The sequence below is a fragment of the Melanerpes formicivorus genome, unplaced genomic scaffold (genome assembly GCF_026170545.1).
Source record: "Melanerpes formicivorus ecotype bairdi unplaced genomic scaffold, bMelFor1.0.p_v2 SCAF_7, whole genome shotgun sequence".
Lineage (NCBI taxonomy): Eukaryota > Metazoa > Chordata > Aves > Piciformes > Picidae > Melanerpes > Melanerpes formicivorus.
This window is the reverse complement of record NW_027142359.1, coordinates 2,383,093-2,399,181: the sequence shown is the minus strand read 5'-3', so window position 1 is coordinate 2,399,181 and position 16,089 is coordinate 2,383,093. Positions and strand designations below refer to the sequence as shown.

General features: G+C 52.8%; 1 protein-coding gene across 1 annotated transcript; it reads right to left on the bottom strand.

Annotated features, from left to right (window-relative positions):
* Positions 1 to 2,521: 2,521 nt before the first annotated feature.
* Positions 2,522 to 16,051, bottom strand: CIMAP2 (ciliary microtubule associated protein 2). Its single transcript, XM_068141648.1, has 10 exons — positions 15,932 to 16,051; positions 10,098 to 10,202; positions 9,876 to 9,992; positions 9,568 to 9,705; positions 9,335 to 9,475; positions 8,155 to 8,298; positions 7,504 to 7,656; positions 5,815 to 5,847; positions 4,638 to 4,768; positions 2,522 to 2,618 (listed from the first exon to the last, which is right to left on the bottom strand). Exons 1-10 carry the CDS (start codon positions 16,049 to 16,051, stop codon positions 2,522 to 2,524), a joined length of 1,179 nt encoding a protein of 392 aa, XP_067997749.1.
* Between the last annotated feature and the right edge of the window lie 38 nt (positions 16,052 to 16,089).

Below are 16,089 nucleotides of genomic sequence, written 5' to 3'. Positions count from 1 at the left end.
CAGTGGGATCCTGGGGTGCATTAAGAGGAGTGTGTCCAGCAGATCCAGGGAGGTTCTCCTCCCCCTCTACTCTGCCCTGGTGAGACCTCACCTGGAATATTGCATCCAGTTCTGGGCTCCCCAGTTCAGGAGGGACAGGGATCTGCTGGAGAGAATCCAACAGAGGGCTACCAGGATGATGAAGGTATTAGAGCACTGCCCTATGAGGAGAGGAGGAGAGCGCTGGGGCTGTTTAGTCTGGAGAGAAGACTGAGAGGGGATCTAATCAATGTTTATAAATACCTGAGGGCTGGGTGTCAAGAGAGAGGGGGGACAGGCTCTGCTCAGTTGCACCCTGTGATAGGACAAGGGGCAATGGATGGAAACTACAGCACAGGAGGTTCCACCTCATCATGAGGAGGAACTTCTTCACTAGGAGGGTCCCAGAGTACTGGAACAGGCTGCCCAGAGAGGCTGTGGAGTCTCCTTCTCCGGAGACTTTCCAGACCCATCTGGATGTGTTCCTGTATGACCTGTGCTAGACTATGGTTCTGCTTTGGCAGGGGGGCTGGACTTGATGGTCTTCAGGGATCCCTTCCAACCCCTAACATCCTGTGATCAGAGGTATCTCAGGGTAGGTGGGAGATCAGGACCCTGCTGCTGCACACAGCTTTGAAAGAATGTTTTTCAAGTCTGTGAGGCTGCACTTACCTCTGCCCCACGGCACCTGCACAAAACAAACACCTTATAGCTGAGCCTTAACCCTTCAGTTTTGCCCCACCAACTCCACATACACTCATGATGCCAATTGTCCTGATTTTTCCCCACCCCTTGCCTCATTCTTGCCCCTTGACTTGCCCAAGGAGGACAAACGCACATTCTGGATTTAGGTGCTACAGCTGTTGACACAGGGAGCTCCGTTCTCACCCCACACTAATAAATCTATTCCCTGGTTTGAATGAGCAACCACAGAAGCCAAGGATGAAGACTCAGTGCCTCCTTCAGCCCGAAGAGTTTCACATCCACATCTTCTGTTCCCTTGAAAAATGCCTCCATGGCAGCTCTGTAGGCTTAGCTGGAGGCATTCCTGCCCCTCCCTTGGTCACCACTGCTGGCTCCTCATCCAGGGCTTTCTTCCCAGAGAGAGGCTCCTAGGCTTTCTCCTGAAATCCAGGCTGAGAAATGCCTTGGCCCTACTTAACACTGCAGCTGAGGTGCCAGACCACTCTGGTGGCCCTGCCAGGCTGTTTCACAGAGCTCTCCTGTTACCCCAGCACTATTCCTGCAGCCTGTACTCACCCCTGCCACTGCTCAGGCAGCTCCCTTCCGAGACCTCCCTGCTTTGCCTGCCTCTCTACAACAATCATCAGGATTCCCTTCAAGCACTGTAGTTCTACCTGGGTTTTTTTTCTCCCCCATCAATTAGATTAATTATCATACTTAATCAGCCACAACTAGCATGTAATTACACCTAGATTTAATTATTTCAGCCTGGTCCAAAGACTAGCAGGAGCTTTCAGAAAGGTTAACGCTAAGCACATTAAAGGTTAACACATTCATTTTATGTCCATCCCTTGGTACCACTGACACAGCCCTTTCTTCATTGCACCTTCTCCATTGCCTCAAGGGTTTTAAAAGCCTACAAAGTTTGGAGTGATGGCAACAAATTCACCCTAGTTCCCCAAGCTGCTTATAAACATTGTCACTCCACTCTGGTGAGACTCCACCTGGAGTACTGCGTCCAGGTCTGGAGCCTCTATTACAGGAAGGATCTGGAGGTGCTGGAGCATGTTCATAGAAGGGCCATGAGGACAATCAGGGGGCTGCAGCTCCTCTGCTATGGAGACTGAGAGAGTTGGGGCTGTTCAGTCTGCAGAAGAGAAGGCTCCAGGGAGACCTTATTGTGGCCTTCCAGTATCTGAAGGGGGCCTGCAGGAAATCTGGGGAGGGACTTTGTAGGGTGTCAGGGAGTGACAGGACTGGGGGGAATGGAACAAATCTAGAAATGGGTAGATTCAGATTGGATGTTAAGAAGAAGTTCTTCCCCATGAGGGTGGTGAGACACTGGAACAGGTTGCCCAGGGAGGTGGTGGAAGCCTCATCCCTGGAGGTTTTCCAGGCCAGGCTGGATGTGGCTGTGAGCAACCTGCTGTAGTGTGAGGTGTCCCTGCCCATGGCAGGGGGGTTGGAACTGCCTGATCCTTGAGGTCCCTTCCAACCCTGACAATTCTGTGGCTCTATGAACTTCAAGCAGCTCCAGGCAGAGTTTCATGAGCTGTGCATGCTAGCAGCCCTTCCTCTGGAGGACATGCAGTAGCTGGCATCCCCTTCTCAAGCAGGTGACTTCTATAGAGGCATAGGTGGGTAGCAATGAATTACTGAACAGAAAATTGAGGCTGCTGTTTGTCTAAGGGTGCTTTATTACTGCAGAGCAAGACCTGAGTTGTTTCCTATCTCTTGGCATGTGTGCCAGCCATCCACCCCATCTCATGTGCTGGCACATCTGCCATCTGCTCACTGATGTGGGCTTCCCAGGACCATCCTAGGTTTGGAAGTCAGCAGTGTCAGAGGTGTCTGGACAGCATCGAGCAGAAACCATATCTCTCCAGCTGCTTCTAGCAGCAGGCTTGAGTCGTTCACTGCGGAATGAAGGGTAGATTCATCACAGAATGGCTCAGGTTGGAAGGGACTTCACAGATCATCTGCTCCAACCTCCCTACCATAGCCATGGATGCCTTTCAACTAGACTAAGCCGCTCAAGGCCTCATCCAGCCTGGCCTTCAACACCCCCACAAAGGAGGCAGCCACAGCCTCCCCGGGAGGCCATTCCAGGGTCTCACCACCCTCCTGCTGAAGAACTTCTTCCTAAGCTCCAGTCTAACCCTGCTCTCCCTCAGCTTCAAACCATTCCCCCTTGTCCTGTCTCTAGACACCCTTAGGAAAAGTCCTTCTGCAGCCTTCCTGTAGGATCTCTTCAGCTATTGGAAGGCAGCTCTAAGGACCCCCTGGAATCTTCTCCAGGCTGAACAACCCTAGCTCCCTCATCCTATTCTCACAGCATAGGTGCTCCTGCCCTTGGATCATCTCTGTGGCCTCCTCTGGACTCGCTCCAGGATGTGATTCAGTGGGACCAAATTATTGGCTGGATTTATCTAGTGAACAGAGCTCTTAAAAGCCCAGATATTGCCTTAAAAGCAGGGCTGGAGCTTCAAAAGTCATTTTGTGCTATTTGATCAAAGAGATGTCTTTGAATGCCAAGGCCTACTGACTGTTCAGATGGTTTGTCATTCCTGTTGGAAGTGCAGGGTTAGCAAAGCTGGGCAATGTTGGAAGCTGGATGTCATTATGCCCTCTCCACCACAGGGTAGCTAATTTCTGCCTGGCCTGCTGAAAGCTGCTGAGTTCCATTCATCCAAGACTGATTTCAACTGCTCTCTGGAGATCAAGACAGACCTTTGCAGCGCTGTCAGCCTGTGGTGCCACCACAGCAGTTTGCTAATCTTGGCCACAATCAAAGGTGAGAGCAGAGGGCTCCCCAGGGTGCCTCAGTACAGTTCCGGCTGCTTCTCATGGGCTTCAAAGCCCTTTGTGGTGAAACTGAGCCTTGCTGTCTGCCTTCCTCAGATGGGCAAACCAAGGCACAGCCTGAGAAGGTGGATGTTGTTCAGGGCTGTTGAGCAGCCCAATGTCAGCAGTGGGAATGAGTCCAGACAGCCTGAGTATCCATCCACCTCCCCACTCCCTCCAAGGCTGCCACCTCTAGCTTGGTAGAAGCTGTTTGCCTTCAGCTCTGCTGCAGACAGATTGCATTTCACAAGACACATCACCACCCAGCCTGGCACCTGTGAAACGTCTTGAGAGTCAGCAGCTCTTAACCCTCCCACCGCCCCTACACCGTGGGGAGGCACAAAGGGCTCATCTCTTTGCTGGGGGAGGAGGGGGGCAGCAGCATCAACCTCCCAGGCCACAGAAGGAACCTGCAGTGGGGCTGCAGAGTGTTTCTCAGCCCTGAGCCAGTGCTTTAATCACAGCATCATCCCACCCCATGTCAGCTGTGGTGTCAGCAACATTCCCTCAGTCATCCTCAGTCATCACCTGGAGAACTGCATCCAGTTCTGGAGCCCCTATTGCAGGAAGGATCTGGACATGCTGGAAGGTGTCCAGAGAAGGGCCACAAGGATGATCAGAGGGCTGAAGCTCCTCTGCTATGGAGACAGCCTGAGAGAGTTGGGGTTGTTCAGTCTGCAGAAGAGAAGGCTCTGAGGAGACCTTATTGTGGCCTTCCAGTATCTGAAGGGGGCTACAAGAAAGCTGAGGAGGGACTTTGTAGGGCGTCAGGGAGTGATAGGACTGGGGGCAATGGAGCAAAACTAGAAATGGGTAGATTCAGCTTGGATGTGGCATGAGGGTGGTGAGACACTGGCACAGGTTGCCCAGGGAGGTGGTGGAAGCCTCATCCCTGGAGGTTTTGAAGGCCAGGCTGGATGTGGCTGTGAGCAACCAGATGTAGTGTGAGGTGTCCCTGCCCATGGCAGGGGGGTTGGAACTGGATGATCCTTGAGGTCCCTTCCAACCCTAACAATTCTGTGATCCCCAAGGTGTTTTTTCCTGTAAGTCAGCATGAAGCTGCTCTCAGCCCCTTTGGCTGCCAGACTCACTGCAGGTAGGCATCCTGCTTCAAGTTGCTCAGGTACCGCTGTGCGTCGTGAGGGTACAGGGCCTGGTGCCTCATCTTCTGAAGGGCTTTCTCATGCCTGGTGATGTCATAGCGACCAACACCTACAGGGTTCTGGAAGAAGAAGGTCTCCTGTGTTTTCCCATCCAGAGGAAGCACTGGGGATGTGAGTGGGGCAAAACTAGGAAGCATCTTCATGTGGCCAGGCCTTTTAGATCATCAAGTTCAGCCATCACCCCAGCACTGCCAGCTTCACCATATCCCTCAGCACCACATCTACTTGTCTCTCCAGGGGTGGTGACACCTCCCCTACCACCCTGGGCAGCCTGTTCCAATGTCCAGTCTAAACCTCCCCTAGTGTACATCAAAACCTTTCCACATGGATCTCTATCTCCTACCTCTACTGAGCTGGCAGACCAAAGGACCCCACTAGCACTCTTGCCCTCAAACACTGGCGTGCCACCCCTAGGCTTTGTTCCTTCCTGGATTTATTCCTTTCCCCCTTCAAATCCAGTTTAAGGCTTTCACTGAGCCCTGCTAGCTCCTGTGCAAAGGTCTTTGCCCCTCTGTGGGCTCCTGGCAGCTCTCTGAGGTTCCCCTGGTTTGGGAAGCTGCCCTGTGCACCATGCTGGAGCACTACATTGCAGATGACCCCAGCACTGGAGCTGCTCACCTCAGCAGCTCATAACCACTATGTGGCATAACTTAACCAAACTGAGCCTGACTTGCAGGGCAGGGGGGAGAAGACACAGTAATGGATGCTGGCCTGGCCAGTCCCCTCCATGAGCAGCTCTCATCCCAGCAGTTCATCAAGAAGCCACCAGCTCTGTGGGCTGGAGCACATTCACTAAGTCCCCTACTGCTAGCTGTAGTGAAGGGCTGCTGTGTCACCACCTCCCCACTCAAATGTACTCTGGCACGTTCCCCAGCAATTACAGAGCTGTCTTCTTCCTTGACCTCTTTCGAGCTGCCCACTCCACTGCATAAAGGAGAGAAGCCACGTGAAAGGCTGCTCCTCATCCCCAGCCAAGCTGGGCTGTTTCAGACTAAAGCTTTTCCTGCCTGCTTTGAGCCCTTTCAGGTTTTGTTCTGGCTCTCCACAGGGAAGCTGCTGAGATGAACACAGCGCTAGGAACAGGTACTAAGGGAAGGGCTGCTACCTGCACTGGCTCTGCAATGTGCTGCTGATGCTGCTGGAGGAGAAACTGGCTGCAAAGCAGCAGGATGTGACTCTCTGGGAGGATACAAGTTGTTCCTGGCACCTAAACGGACTCAAATCCAGCTGCCCTCACCCATGAAGCACATCTGCTTGCTTGCAGCTGATGCAGAGCAACACTAATGGGAAGGGTTGTCTGAGTATGCTTCAAAAAGGGCCTGAGGGTACAGGTAGAGACAATGTGGCGGCTGCTAAGCTCACAGGATGCTAGGGGTTGGAAGAGACCTCAGGAGATCATCGCGTCCAACCCCCCTGCCAGAGCAGGACCAGAGAATCTTGCACAGGTCACACAGGAAGACATCCAGACAGGGATTGAAAGTCTCCAAAGGAGACTCCATAATCTCTCTTGACAGCCTGTTGCAGTGCTCTGAGACTGTCACAGTGAAGAAGTTCCTCCTCATGGTGAGATGCTGTAGTTTATATCCATTGCCCCTTGTCCTATCACAGGATGCAAGTGTGCAGAGCCTGTCCCCTCTGTCTTGACACCCAGCCCTCAGATATTTATAAACATTGATTAAATCCCCTCTCAGTCTTTTCTCCAGAGTAAACAGCCCCAGGTGTCTCAGCCTTTCCTTACAGAGCAGTGCTCCAGTCCCTTCAGCATCCTGGTAGCCCTCTGTTGAACTCTCTCCAGCAGATCCCTGTCTTCCTGAACTGGGGAGCCCAGAACTGGATGCAATATTCCAAGTGAGGTCTCACCAGAGCAGAGTAGAGGGGGAGGAGAACCTCCCTGGATCTGCTGGACACACTCCTCTTAATGCACCCCAGGATCCCATTGGCCTTCTTGGCTACAAGGGCACATTGCTGTCCCATGCAGAACTTGTGATCCACCAGGACTCCCAGGTCCTTCTCCACAGGGCTGCTCTCCAGCAGATCACTTCCTAACCTGTACTGGTGCAGTTTATTCTTCCTTCCCAGGTGCAGTTTATTCTTCCTTCCCAGGTGCAGGACTCTGCATTTATCCTTCTTGAACCTCCTTAGGTTACTCTCTGCCCAGCTCTCCAGCTCCTTCTCCTCTGCTCAGCACCAGCCAAGCTCACCTGCCTGCAGGCAGTATGTGCTCAGCATGTGGCTGTACACAGAGCACCTCTCCCTTCTCCTGGCAGGACATTGAGCCATGGGATTTTATTCACCATTTATTCTTTAGCAACCCATTCTGGACAAGAATAGCAGCACCCAGAGAGGGAATCTCCTCTCTAAAGGATGGGGATCTGGCCAAGTCATCCAGGTTTCTTTTCTTGAGGTATAGGAAGTTCCATGGAAACAGGAGGAAACATTATTTCACTGTGAGGGTAACAGAACACTGGAACAGGTGGCCCAGGGGGGTTGTGGAATCTCCCTTCCTGGAGACATTCAAGACCTGCCTGGATGTGTTCCTGTGCAATCTGCTCTAGGTGATCTTACTCTGGCAGGGGGGTTGGACTGGATGATCTTTCAAGGTCCCTTCCAGCCCCTAACATTCTGTGACTCTTTGGTAATAGCAGTGAGAGAAAAGCACCTCCTGAAGAGGCCCTCAGAAGAGTTCCATCCTCTCTCCCAGGGGTGCTGGTAAAGAATTGGGATTGGTCATGGAGGAAGCTCCGAGCCTGACTAGTCTTGTGTGCCTCTCTCACTGCCATGACCATTCACTCACCTGGTTCCCAGTGAAGAGGAGACGGGACTTGCTGTCGAATCTCTTGGCAGATGACCAGAATGGGGGTTGGTTGGAGTACTCTGAACTCCCAATGGGTTTTGGGTTGTAGGAACCTGGCCCCACTGCATACTGCACAGAAGGAAACCTGCTACACTTTAGTTTGCTTGCAAAAAGAGATGCACCTGGTTGGAGAGCCACCTATCCATCCACCCATTCATTCATCCACCCATCCATCCACCCATTCATTCATCCATCCATCCACCCATTCATTCATCCATCCATCCACCCATTCATCCATCCATCCATCCATCCACCCATCCATCCATCCATCTATTCATCCATCAATCCATCCACCCTTCCATCAATCCATCCACCCATCCACCCATCCATCCATCCATCCATCCATCTATTCATCCATCAATCCATTCACCCTTCCATCCATCCATCCATCCATCCATCCATCCATCCATCCATCCATCCATCCATCCACCCTTCCAGCCAGCCAGCCAGCCAGCCAGCCAGCCATCAATCCATCCACCCTTCCAGCCATCCAGCCATCCAGCTATCCATCCAAGGTCTAATGCATCCCCACCCTGGCACCCACTGCACTCCTTGTCACTGACCAGTGCCACTGTCCCTGCCCCCACTGACCATGGCCCTGCAGATCCCCTCTGTGAGGCATCCCGTGCTCCTCAGCAGGGTGCTGAAGCAGCCTTTCTTCTTGTTCTCATTTGACATCAGCTTATCCACAAAACCCTTCACAGGGACAGTGTCCAGCTCGGTGTCTCTCTTCTGCTGGGATCAAAGAATGGCATGAGAGGCTCAGCCCGTGATGGTCTCTTGGGCAACCTTGTCCCTCCCACTCCACAAGAGCTCAGAGCTCAGTCCTGCTTCCCTCCTGAATCAGTGCTGGGCCCCATCCTGTTCAATGTCTTTATTGATGATCTGGACAAGGGGATTGAGTCGATGATCAGTAAGTTTGCAGATGACACCAAGCTGGGAGCAGATGTTGCTCTGTTAGAAGGTAGAAGAGCTCTGCAGAGGGACCTTGACAGGCAGGACAGATGGGCAGAGTCCAAAGGCATGAGATTGAACAAGTCTGAGTTCTACACTTTGGCCACAACAACCCCATGCAGTGCTACAGGCTGAGGACAGTGGCTGGAAAGCAGCCAGGCAGAGAGGGACCTGGGGGTAATGGTTGACAGTAGGCTGAATATGAGCCAGCAGTGTGCCCAGGTGGTCAAGAAGGCCAATGGCATCCTGGTCTGTGTGTGGCCAGCAGGAGCTGGGGGTGTTCAGCCTGGAGAAGAGGAGGCTCAGGGGAGACCTTATTGCTGTCTACAACAATGTGAAGGGAGGTTGTAGCCAGGTGGGGGTTGGTCTATTCTCCCAGGCAACAGTGACAGAACAAGAGGACAGAGTCTCAAGCTGTGCAGGGAGAAGTTTAGGATTGATCTTAGAAAGAAGTTCTTCCCAGGAAGAGAGACTGGCCATTGGAATGGGCTGCCCAGGGAGGTGGTGGGGTCGAGGTCCCTGGAGGTGTTTAAGAAAAGCCTGGATGAGGCACTTGGTGCCATGGTCTGGTTGATTAGATAGGATTGGGTGATGGGTTGGACTTGATGGTCTTGGAGGTCTCTTCCAACCTGGCTGATTCTGTGATTCCTGCACAGTGTCTGCAGCTCTCCTGCTCCCCAGATGCTGCTGCATGGCCCTGGCTTTCCAGGATCCAAGGGACAGAGTGAACTCCCAGCAGGACAGACCCCAATAGAGGTCAGCTTTGTGTTGGCAGTGCCACCGCTCTGTCTAGGTGCAATACCCCTGAGCAACACACCTCCAAGGCTTGACGGCCACCACTGGCAGGCTTGGACCTGTCCCTCGAGGAGACCTTGCGGAGGCCAAAGCTGCATGCCCGCCGCAGCCCTTCCTCGATGCTGCCGCGCAGGTCATAGGTGCCGGGCCCCAGGCCGCTGCCCTGCAGGCACAGGGACAAAGACAGCAGGGACTGCGCTCAGAGGGGTCAGGGCCACCCCCTGTCGTGTCCCCAGGGCACAGGGCAGGACTCACCGTGGCTGCTGGCAGGGCACACTTGGGCGTCCTGCTGTCCATCAGCCCTCGCGTGCCGGTGGGGCGCTTGTCCCTCTCCTCCAGGCTGGCGTAGGGGTTCCCCTGGGGGCCATAGGTGCCAGGGCCAGGGAAGCAGTCCTGTGGGAGAGGTGGCATGGCCACGGGCAGCCTCAGCAAGGGGGAACAGCCCCCAGCCTGGCACCCACGGCAGCTCCTAACCCTTGCCAAGGGCTGGTTCTCCATTGGCATCAGCCCCGAGGCGAGCCAAGCCCTAGCCCCCAGCATCCCCAGTGCCAGGTGTGACCTACCCTGCGGCCATCCCTGAAGCGTGGCTCCCTCGTGTCACAGATGCCCCGGAGGCTGCAGGGACGAGTCTCCTGCAGGAAGTCCCTGATGTTGTAGGTCCCTGGGCCCAGCCTTTCCTGCTGCAGGAGGAGAGCAGGGAGGGTGAGGTCGGGGCTGGGTGCCACTGCCCGCTCCACTCACCCTCAGTAGGTGTGCACAGACGGCAGCTCAAACCCAGCTCTTACCTGGCGTTTTAGCTTCCTCTTTGTCTCCTTGAACTGGAAAAGGGGCAGCTGGCTAAGAGAGAAGGCTCTCTGCTCCCTGAGCCACCCAGAGTCTGATGCTTTTCCCTGCAATGCAGAGCCAGGACATTGCCATCAGCAGTGCTGGGACCGGAGCTCAGACAGCTGTGGCTCTCCAGCTGGTTGAAGAGGGAGAGGGACATGGGGATCTGCTGCTCCACATCCTGCTCCTCCAGGCTCTGTGTTTGCTGAGCACCAGGAAGGCACCAGTGAGCTGCAACGTGAGCAGCCCATGTCCCACACTTGAAGCCTGGGGTGCTCCCAGCCTGAGCTGGATGTTCTGGACCATCGTGTGCAAAACAAGAAGCTGTTTCCCAGAGGGCACAGACAATGTGGGTGCTGAGGAGAGCTACACCCATAAGTCTGGCTCTCCCCATGCATCCAAGCAAGCCTGGCCCCCAACCTCACCTGGCTGTCCATGTCCCCAGGATGGCAGCTCTGATCCCCAAGAGCTGTGTGGATGGTGGCAGCCCTCACCATGGCAGCTGTCACCATGGCACCCAGCATTCCAGTGTCCCAGAGAACATCTTCTCCCAGAAGCAGAGAGGGACAGCAGACTGCAGGGTTGAGGCAGGGATCCTGGTTGTAAGGGAGGCTCCCAGCCTGGCTAAAGCAAAGTATTCAGGGCTCAATCCAGGCTTTCATAGGGACAAATTATCCCCAAGATGCTAAAAATAGATTCTCAAGGCAACAGCCCAACCTGCCAGTCCCAGTTTGGGCAATAAAATGATGCTCCTGGCACTCATGTCCTCTGTGGTGCTTCACTCCCTGCATCTGTGAGCACTGGTGGAGCTGGGCAAGGCAATCTGCACCCATGATCTTCACAGGGGAGGCTCACCAGCCCCATTAAGACCTGTGGTTGTTCAGATGAGAGCAAGCCAGAGTGGAGTAAGCCAGTTCCCTGAGTTACTACTGGGTGCAGAAAGTGAGATTTGCTGTCCAGTCCCAGCCATGTCACCCACTCCCACTGCAGGCTGCATGGGATTCTGCTGAGCCAGGGCAGTGAGGAGCAGAAGAGGCTCCCTGTCTTCAGCCCAAGCCTGGTACTGCTCCAACAAGTCATCGAGTCCTCCAATGCTCACTATAGAGGTAGCAGAAATGGATTACTTCAGCAGCCCACCTGTGTAAAACCCAGTGCTGGTCCCTACATACCTACCCATAATTCATGCTGTGATGCATCCAGCACTGACCAAGGTAGTCCTGAACCCCAGGTGATAGAACAGAATATAATGGGATGAAATGGAATGGAATGGAATGGAATGGAATTCAATTCGATTCAATTCGATTCAATTCAATTTGATTCGATTCAATTCAATTCAATTCAATTCAATTCAATTCAATTCAATTCAATTCAATTCAATTCAATTCAATTCAATTCAATTCAATCCACCAGTCTGGAAAAGACCTTTGAGATCACTGAGTCATCTAACACCATCTAATCAACTAAACCATGGCATCAAGCACCCCATTCAGTCTCTTCCTAAACACTTCCAGTGATGGTGACTCCACCACCTCCCCGGGCAGCACATTCCAAAGGCAAATCTCTCTGTCCATGAAGAACTTCTTCCTAACATTCATGATCACGTTTTCATCACTGTTATTTATTTTCAGGAGTGTTGCCTGCTCAGCAGGAGCTGCCTGAAAGCAGCTGAGGGTTACTCAGGAAGTGCCTGCAGCCTAGGCAGGGGATATGTGGGAACTGTGTATGCCCCAGAACCTTCCTGAGGGGCAAATCTAAGACAAAGCCCACAGCCATCACTCCACCGGGCACAAAAACCTTGCCCTGAAGTGGTGCATTTGCAGTAACACCACTGCAGGGAAGTTAGCCACGCGTGTGAGGCAGTGCTGCTGTGCAGGAGGATCACTCAGGATGTGCTGCCTCTCTGTGTTGAGACTCCAAGACCAAACTGCAAATCGTCTGCAGGATGGGGAGAAGTTTGGCCACTGAGTGACTTGGCTTCATGCCTGCCCTGAGTTCTCTTCCCTAGCCTTGGCCTGGGGATGCTGCTGGAAAGGAATGCTTTTCACCACCTCCCCAGGGAGCCAGGACTGTGGCTTCTCTGAAATTAACCCCTTCAATTGCTTTGGCAAGGTGCTACAGCCAGCACTGCTGTGACCGACTTGGTTTCTTCATTCACTTCAGTGCTCTTCCTCCTGGAAATCCCCTAGGACAAAGAGGGGAAGGTTCCAGATGGAAGTTGAGACCCTCAGCCCTGCCACATACAGAGCACAGCCCTCCCAGACCACATGTTTGGCCCCAATGGCATAAATCAGCCCTTGGAAAAGCAGCAGGTGAGCAGCTCAGTGAAAGGCTACAGGGACAGCAGTGCCTTTATTAGATTCCCCTAGCACAGCTGGAAAAAATAAGGAGCACAGACATGCTTTCAGGTACATAACCCCCCATCTTAGCCCTGCATTCAGACCTGTCTGCTCATTTCATGACAGATATCAGCTTTCCCCTCAGACAGCAGCTTTCCTACAGCCTCAAAACCTCCCTGCTTAAAAAACTGCCCTGGTAAATCAATTCAAGATGGGTTTGTCCCTTTGATCAGCACAGCAGGCAGGAAGTCACTGACAGGAACATGGTTCACTTCTGTGGCTCAGGCAGGTGATGGAAATGGTGAAAGACAACCCTCCACCCTCAACCACCTGGGGAAAATCTTCCACTCGCTGGGCAGGCAGCAGATGGCAAGAGATCAGATGTGCAGCATGGCACTGGAGGTCCTGCAGGTCCTGCATGACCTGCAGCTCAGCTGGCAGGCATTCTGCAGCTGGTCTGGTGAGGGGTCTGGAGGACAAGCCCTGTGAAGAGAGGCTCAGGGAGCTGGGGTTGTTTAGCCTGGAGAAGAGATTAGGCTCATGGGAGACCTTATTGATGTCTTATTGGTTCCATAGTGCATTGGTTATGGTTCCATAGTGTAGTGGTTATGGTTCCATAGTGTAGTGGTTATCACATCTGCTTTACACACATAAGGTCCTAGGTTCACAGCAAGAGTGGTCAGGGACTGGAATGTGCTGCCCAGGGAGGTGGTTGAGTCACCAAGCCTGGAAGAGTTTAGAGGTGGTTTGGATGTGGTGCTTGGGGATATGGTTTAGGGGTGAACCTTGCAGAGTAGGGTTCTCTGTTGGACTTAGTGATCCCAGGGGTCTCTTCCAACCTGAATGTTTCTGTGATTCTGTGGTTCTGACTACAACTATGTGAAGGGAGGCTATAGACAGGAGGGGATTGGTCTCTTCTCCTAGGCAACAGTGACAGAACAAGAGGACACAGTCTCAAGCTGTGCAGGGAGAAGTTTAGGACTGATCTTAGAAAGAATTTCTCCCCGGAAAGAGAGATTGGCCATTGGAATAGGCTGCCTAGGGAGGTGGTGGGGTCGAGGTCCCTGAAGGTGTTTAAGAAAAGCCCAGATGAGGCACTTAGTGCCATGGTCTGGTTGATTAGATAGGGTTGGGTTATGGGTTGGACTTGATGATCTTGGAGGTCTCTTTCAACCTGGTTGATTCTGTGATTCTATGGGCACAGATTTGTCTCCACTGGGGCTAGCACATCTCAATGGGTGCCCAAGGTGTGGGCTGGTCCCCTTCCCTCAGGGACTTGTCCTCCCCCAGCCTCTGAGGCAGCCACGGGGCTTTTCCCAGCCAGTGTTTGTGTTGCTCATTTAATTGTGGTGAGAAACACATAGGGGGAAGTAATTGCCTGACAAAACCAGTGAAAGCTGGTCTGGGAGTGAAGTTGCTACTGGGCAGCCAGCAAATCTGGGCCAGATCGTGACTCTGGCACTGAGCTTCTGAGGGAGTCACCTAGGTCCCTCTGGGCAATGGTTTATAGGATGCTGAGTGACCTCACAGAATTGGCTCGATGATTTAATTACTTTAGTGCTTTTAAATCACTCAGGAGCACCAAAAACATGCTCTTGGATCCCTTGATTTTGCTCCTTTCCAGCCCACTGTAAACAGGAGGGCACACTAGTGAGGATTTCCCATTAGAGAAGCATGGGGAAGGTTTCTTCAAAGCCTCTTTTTAAATGAAATAAGAACTCGTTCTGACTTCCTTGCATTTAAACAGGATTATTTAACTCCTCATAAAATGAGGCTCAGTGAAGTGAAATTCCTCCTCTAGTGGAGTATTTTAATATCTGCTTACAACTGCTCTTTAGAGACACTTAACTTTCCTTTGAGCTTGAGGCAGGCAGTTGAAAAGTGCAGTGTGCAGGTGGTCGCTGGGTGCCAGGTAGTGTTTGCTTGCCAGACTGGATGGAGAAAGCTGAGATGATGTAAGAAAAAGGCTTTTAATTGCTCAGCCCTTCTTCAGGCATGCTCCTATGGCCGAGTGGTTCAGCCTCTGAAGACGTGAGGGCATGCTGCCCCCAAGATTCAAGGCAGCCTGGAAGGAGGAGTGGAAGGTCTCAGTTGCTTTCAAGGACCCCATGATAACCAGGAGCCAAATTTACAGCCAAGGTCAATAGGATGAGCAACATCTCAGGGGCTTGCACCACCCTTCCAGGTACTGCTAACCACTGGGTCACACTTTGGACAATTAAGTTGCTGGGCAAGCTGGCCTGGCTCAGTGGCATGGCCAAGGAGCTGACCTGATGCATGCTAGTGGTCTGTACTCCTTTAATTATCCATCCTGCAACTGGGCACAAGCTGATGAGCTTCCTCTGGTCTCCAGATCCATGTGAAGAGGTATCTGCAAGATCTGGAATGCACCAGGATGGGACAGGGAGACCCTGAAAGGGTCTTTGAGGATTGTCTGCTCCTGAGGACAAACTTATACATGGTGAGGATGGGCACATCAGAGACTCCTAACAGTGTCCCCAGCTTTTCATTAACTCTCAGCCCTAAAGCTAGACCACAAAAACTGAGGGGACTGAGGACTCTCAGCTGCCTCTTCCTCCAGTTTGGGTTTGGTTCCAGGTAGGCACAAGGGACATGGTGTGGTGTAGCAGGGCTGAAGGCAGGAAGAGGGAAGGGAGGGATTGATGGGTGTCAAGGGTTAAGGCCCTCTGTGAACTCCTCCATTTCCAAAAGGAGAAGAGAAAGGGAATAAGGGAGAGAGACTGATGGCTTGGAAAAGTAAACCAGCTGTAATGAAAATAATAACATTGAAGACACACAAATCTACACCAAATCCATATTGAACCTAGCCTCCCTGGACTCGCTGGCAAGTGGGAACTGGATTCAGGAGCTGCTTTATGAAACTGGATTCAGGCACACACAGGTTGGGAACAAAGGCAGGAATATCTTCCAGGTCAGGTTAGGGTCACCTGTCCTGTCCACTCCTCTCTGCAGATGTGGCCTTTTACTTTCTGCACCCCCAATGTGGCACACAAGATTTAACAGTGACCTTTGTCTCCACAGGAGCAAGTCCAAGAGGGAGCCTTTCTGCACAGCAGTCCTTGGCAGTAAACTCTAAACTTCAGTCTTATCACTGCTAGGAGCAGTCAGTGTCTGCAGAAACATGCTGTGAACTTCAGAAGGTGCCAACACTGAGGTGAGACCAAGCTGAAAGCTAAAATCATGGCACAAAATTAGTTCTGTCCTAACTCCAACCAGGACACTATGAGAAACGTTCACTTTCGATGAGAAGGAAGTTCCAAGAGCTTGCAGCAGCAAAGAGCCACCTTCAGTCAAGCCGTCGGTAGAAGCCCCGTCCCTGGAAACGTTCCGGGTCAGGCTGGATGGGGCTCTGAGCAAGCTGATCTGACTGCACATGGCCCTGCTGAGTGCAGGGGGGGTGGAGCAGGTGACCTCTACAGGTCCCTCCCAACTCAAACCATTCCATCATTCTGCGAGTCTGACTCCTGCTGCTGGCTGCTCTTCCCGCCCGGCAGGGGGCGCCCGTCCCGCTCCCGTACCATAGAGTCCCAGACTCCGCCTCCCTCCGGCAGGGTCATGTTCCGCTCACTTCCTACTTCCGGACGAGGTCTCCCAC

Bases quoted from the DNA above. Each gene is read 5' to 3' on its own strand.
- CIMAP2 (XM_068141648.1), bottom strand. From the start codon at position 16,051: ATGACCCTGCCGGAGGGAGGCGGAGTCTGGGACTCTATGGTACGGGAG. The intron at 9,993-10,097 runs GTAAGAGCTGGG...CTCCTCCTGCAG, and splicing joins AGAGGAAGCTAAAACGCCAG to CAGGAAAGGCTGGGCCCAGG. The intron at 8,299-9,334 runs GTGTGTTGCTCA...CTTTGATCCCAG, and splicing joins GTGGCCGTCAAGCCTTGGAG to CAGAAGAGAGACACCGAGCT.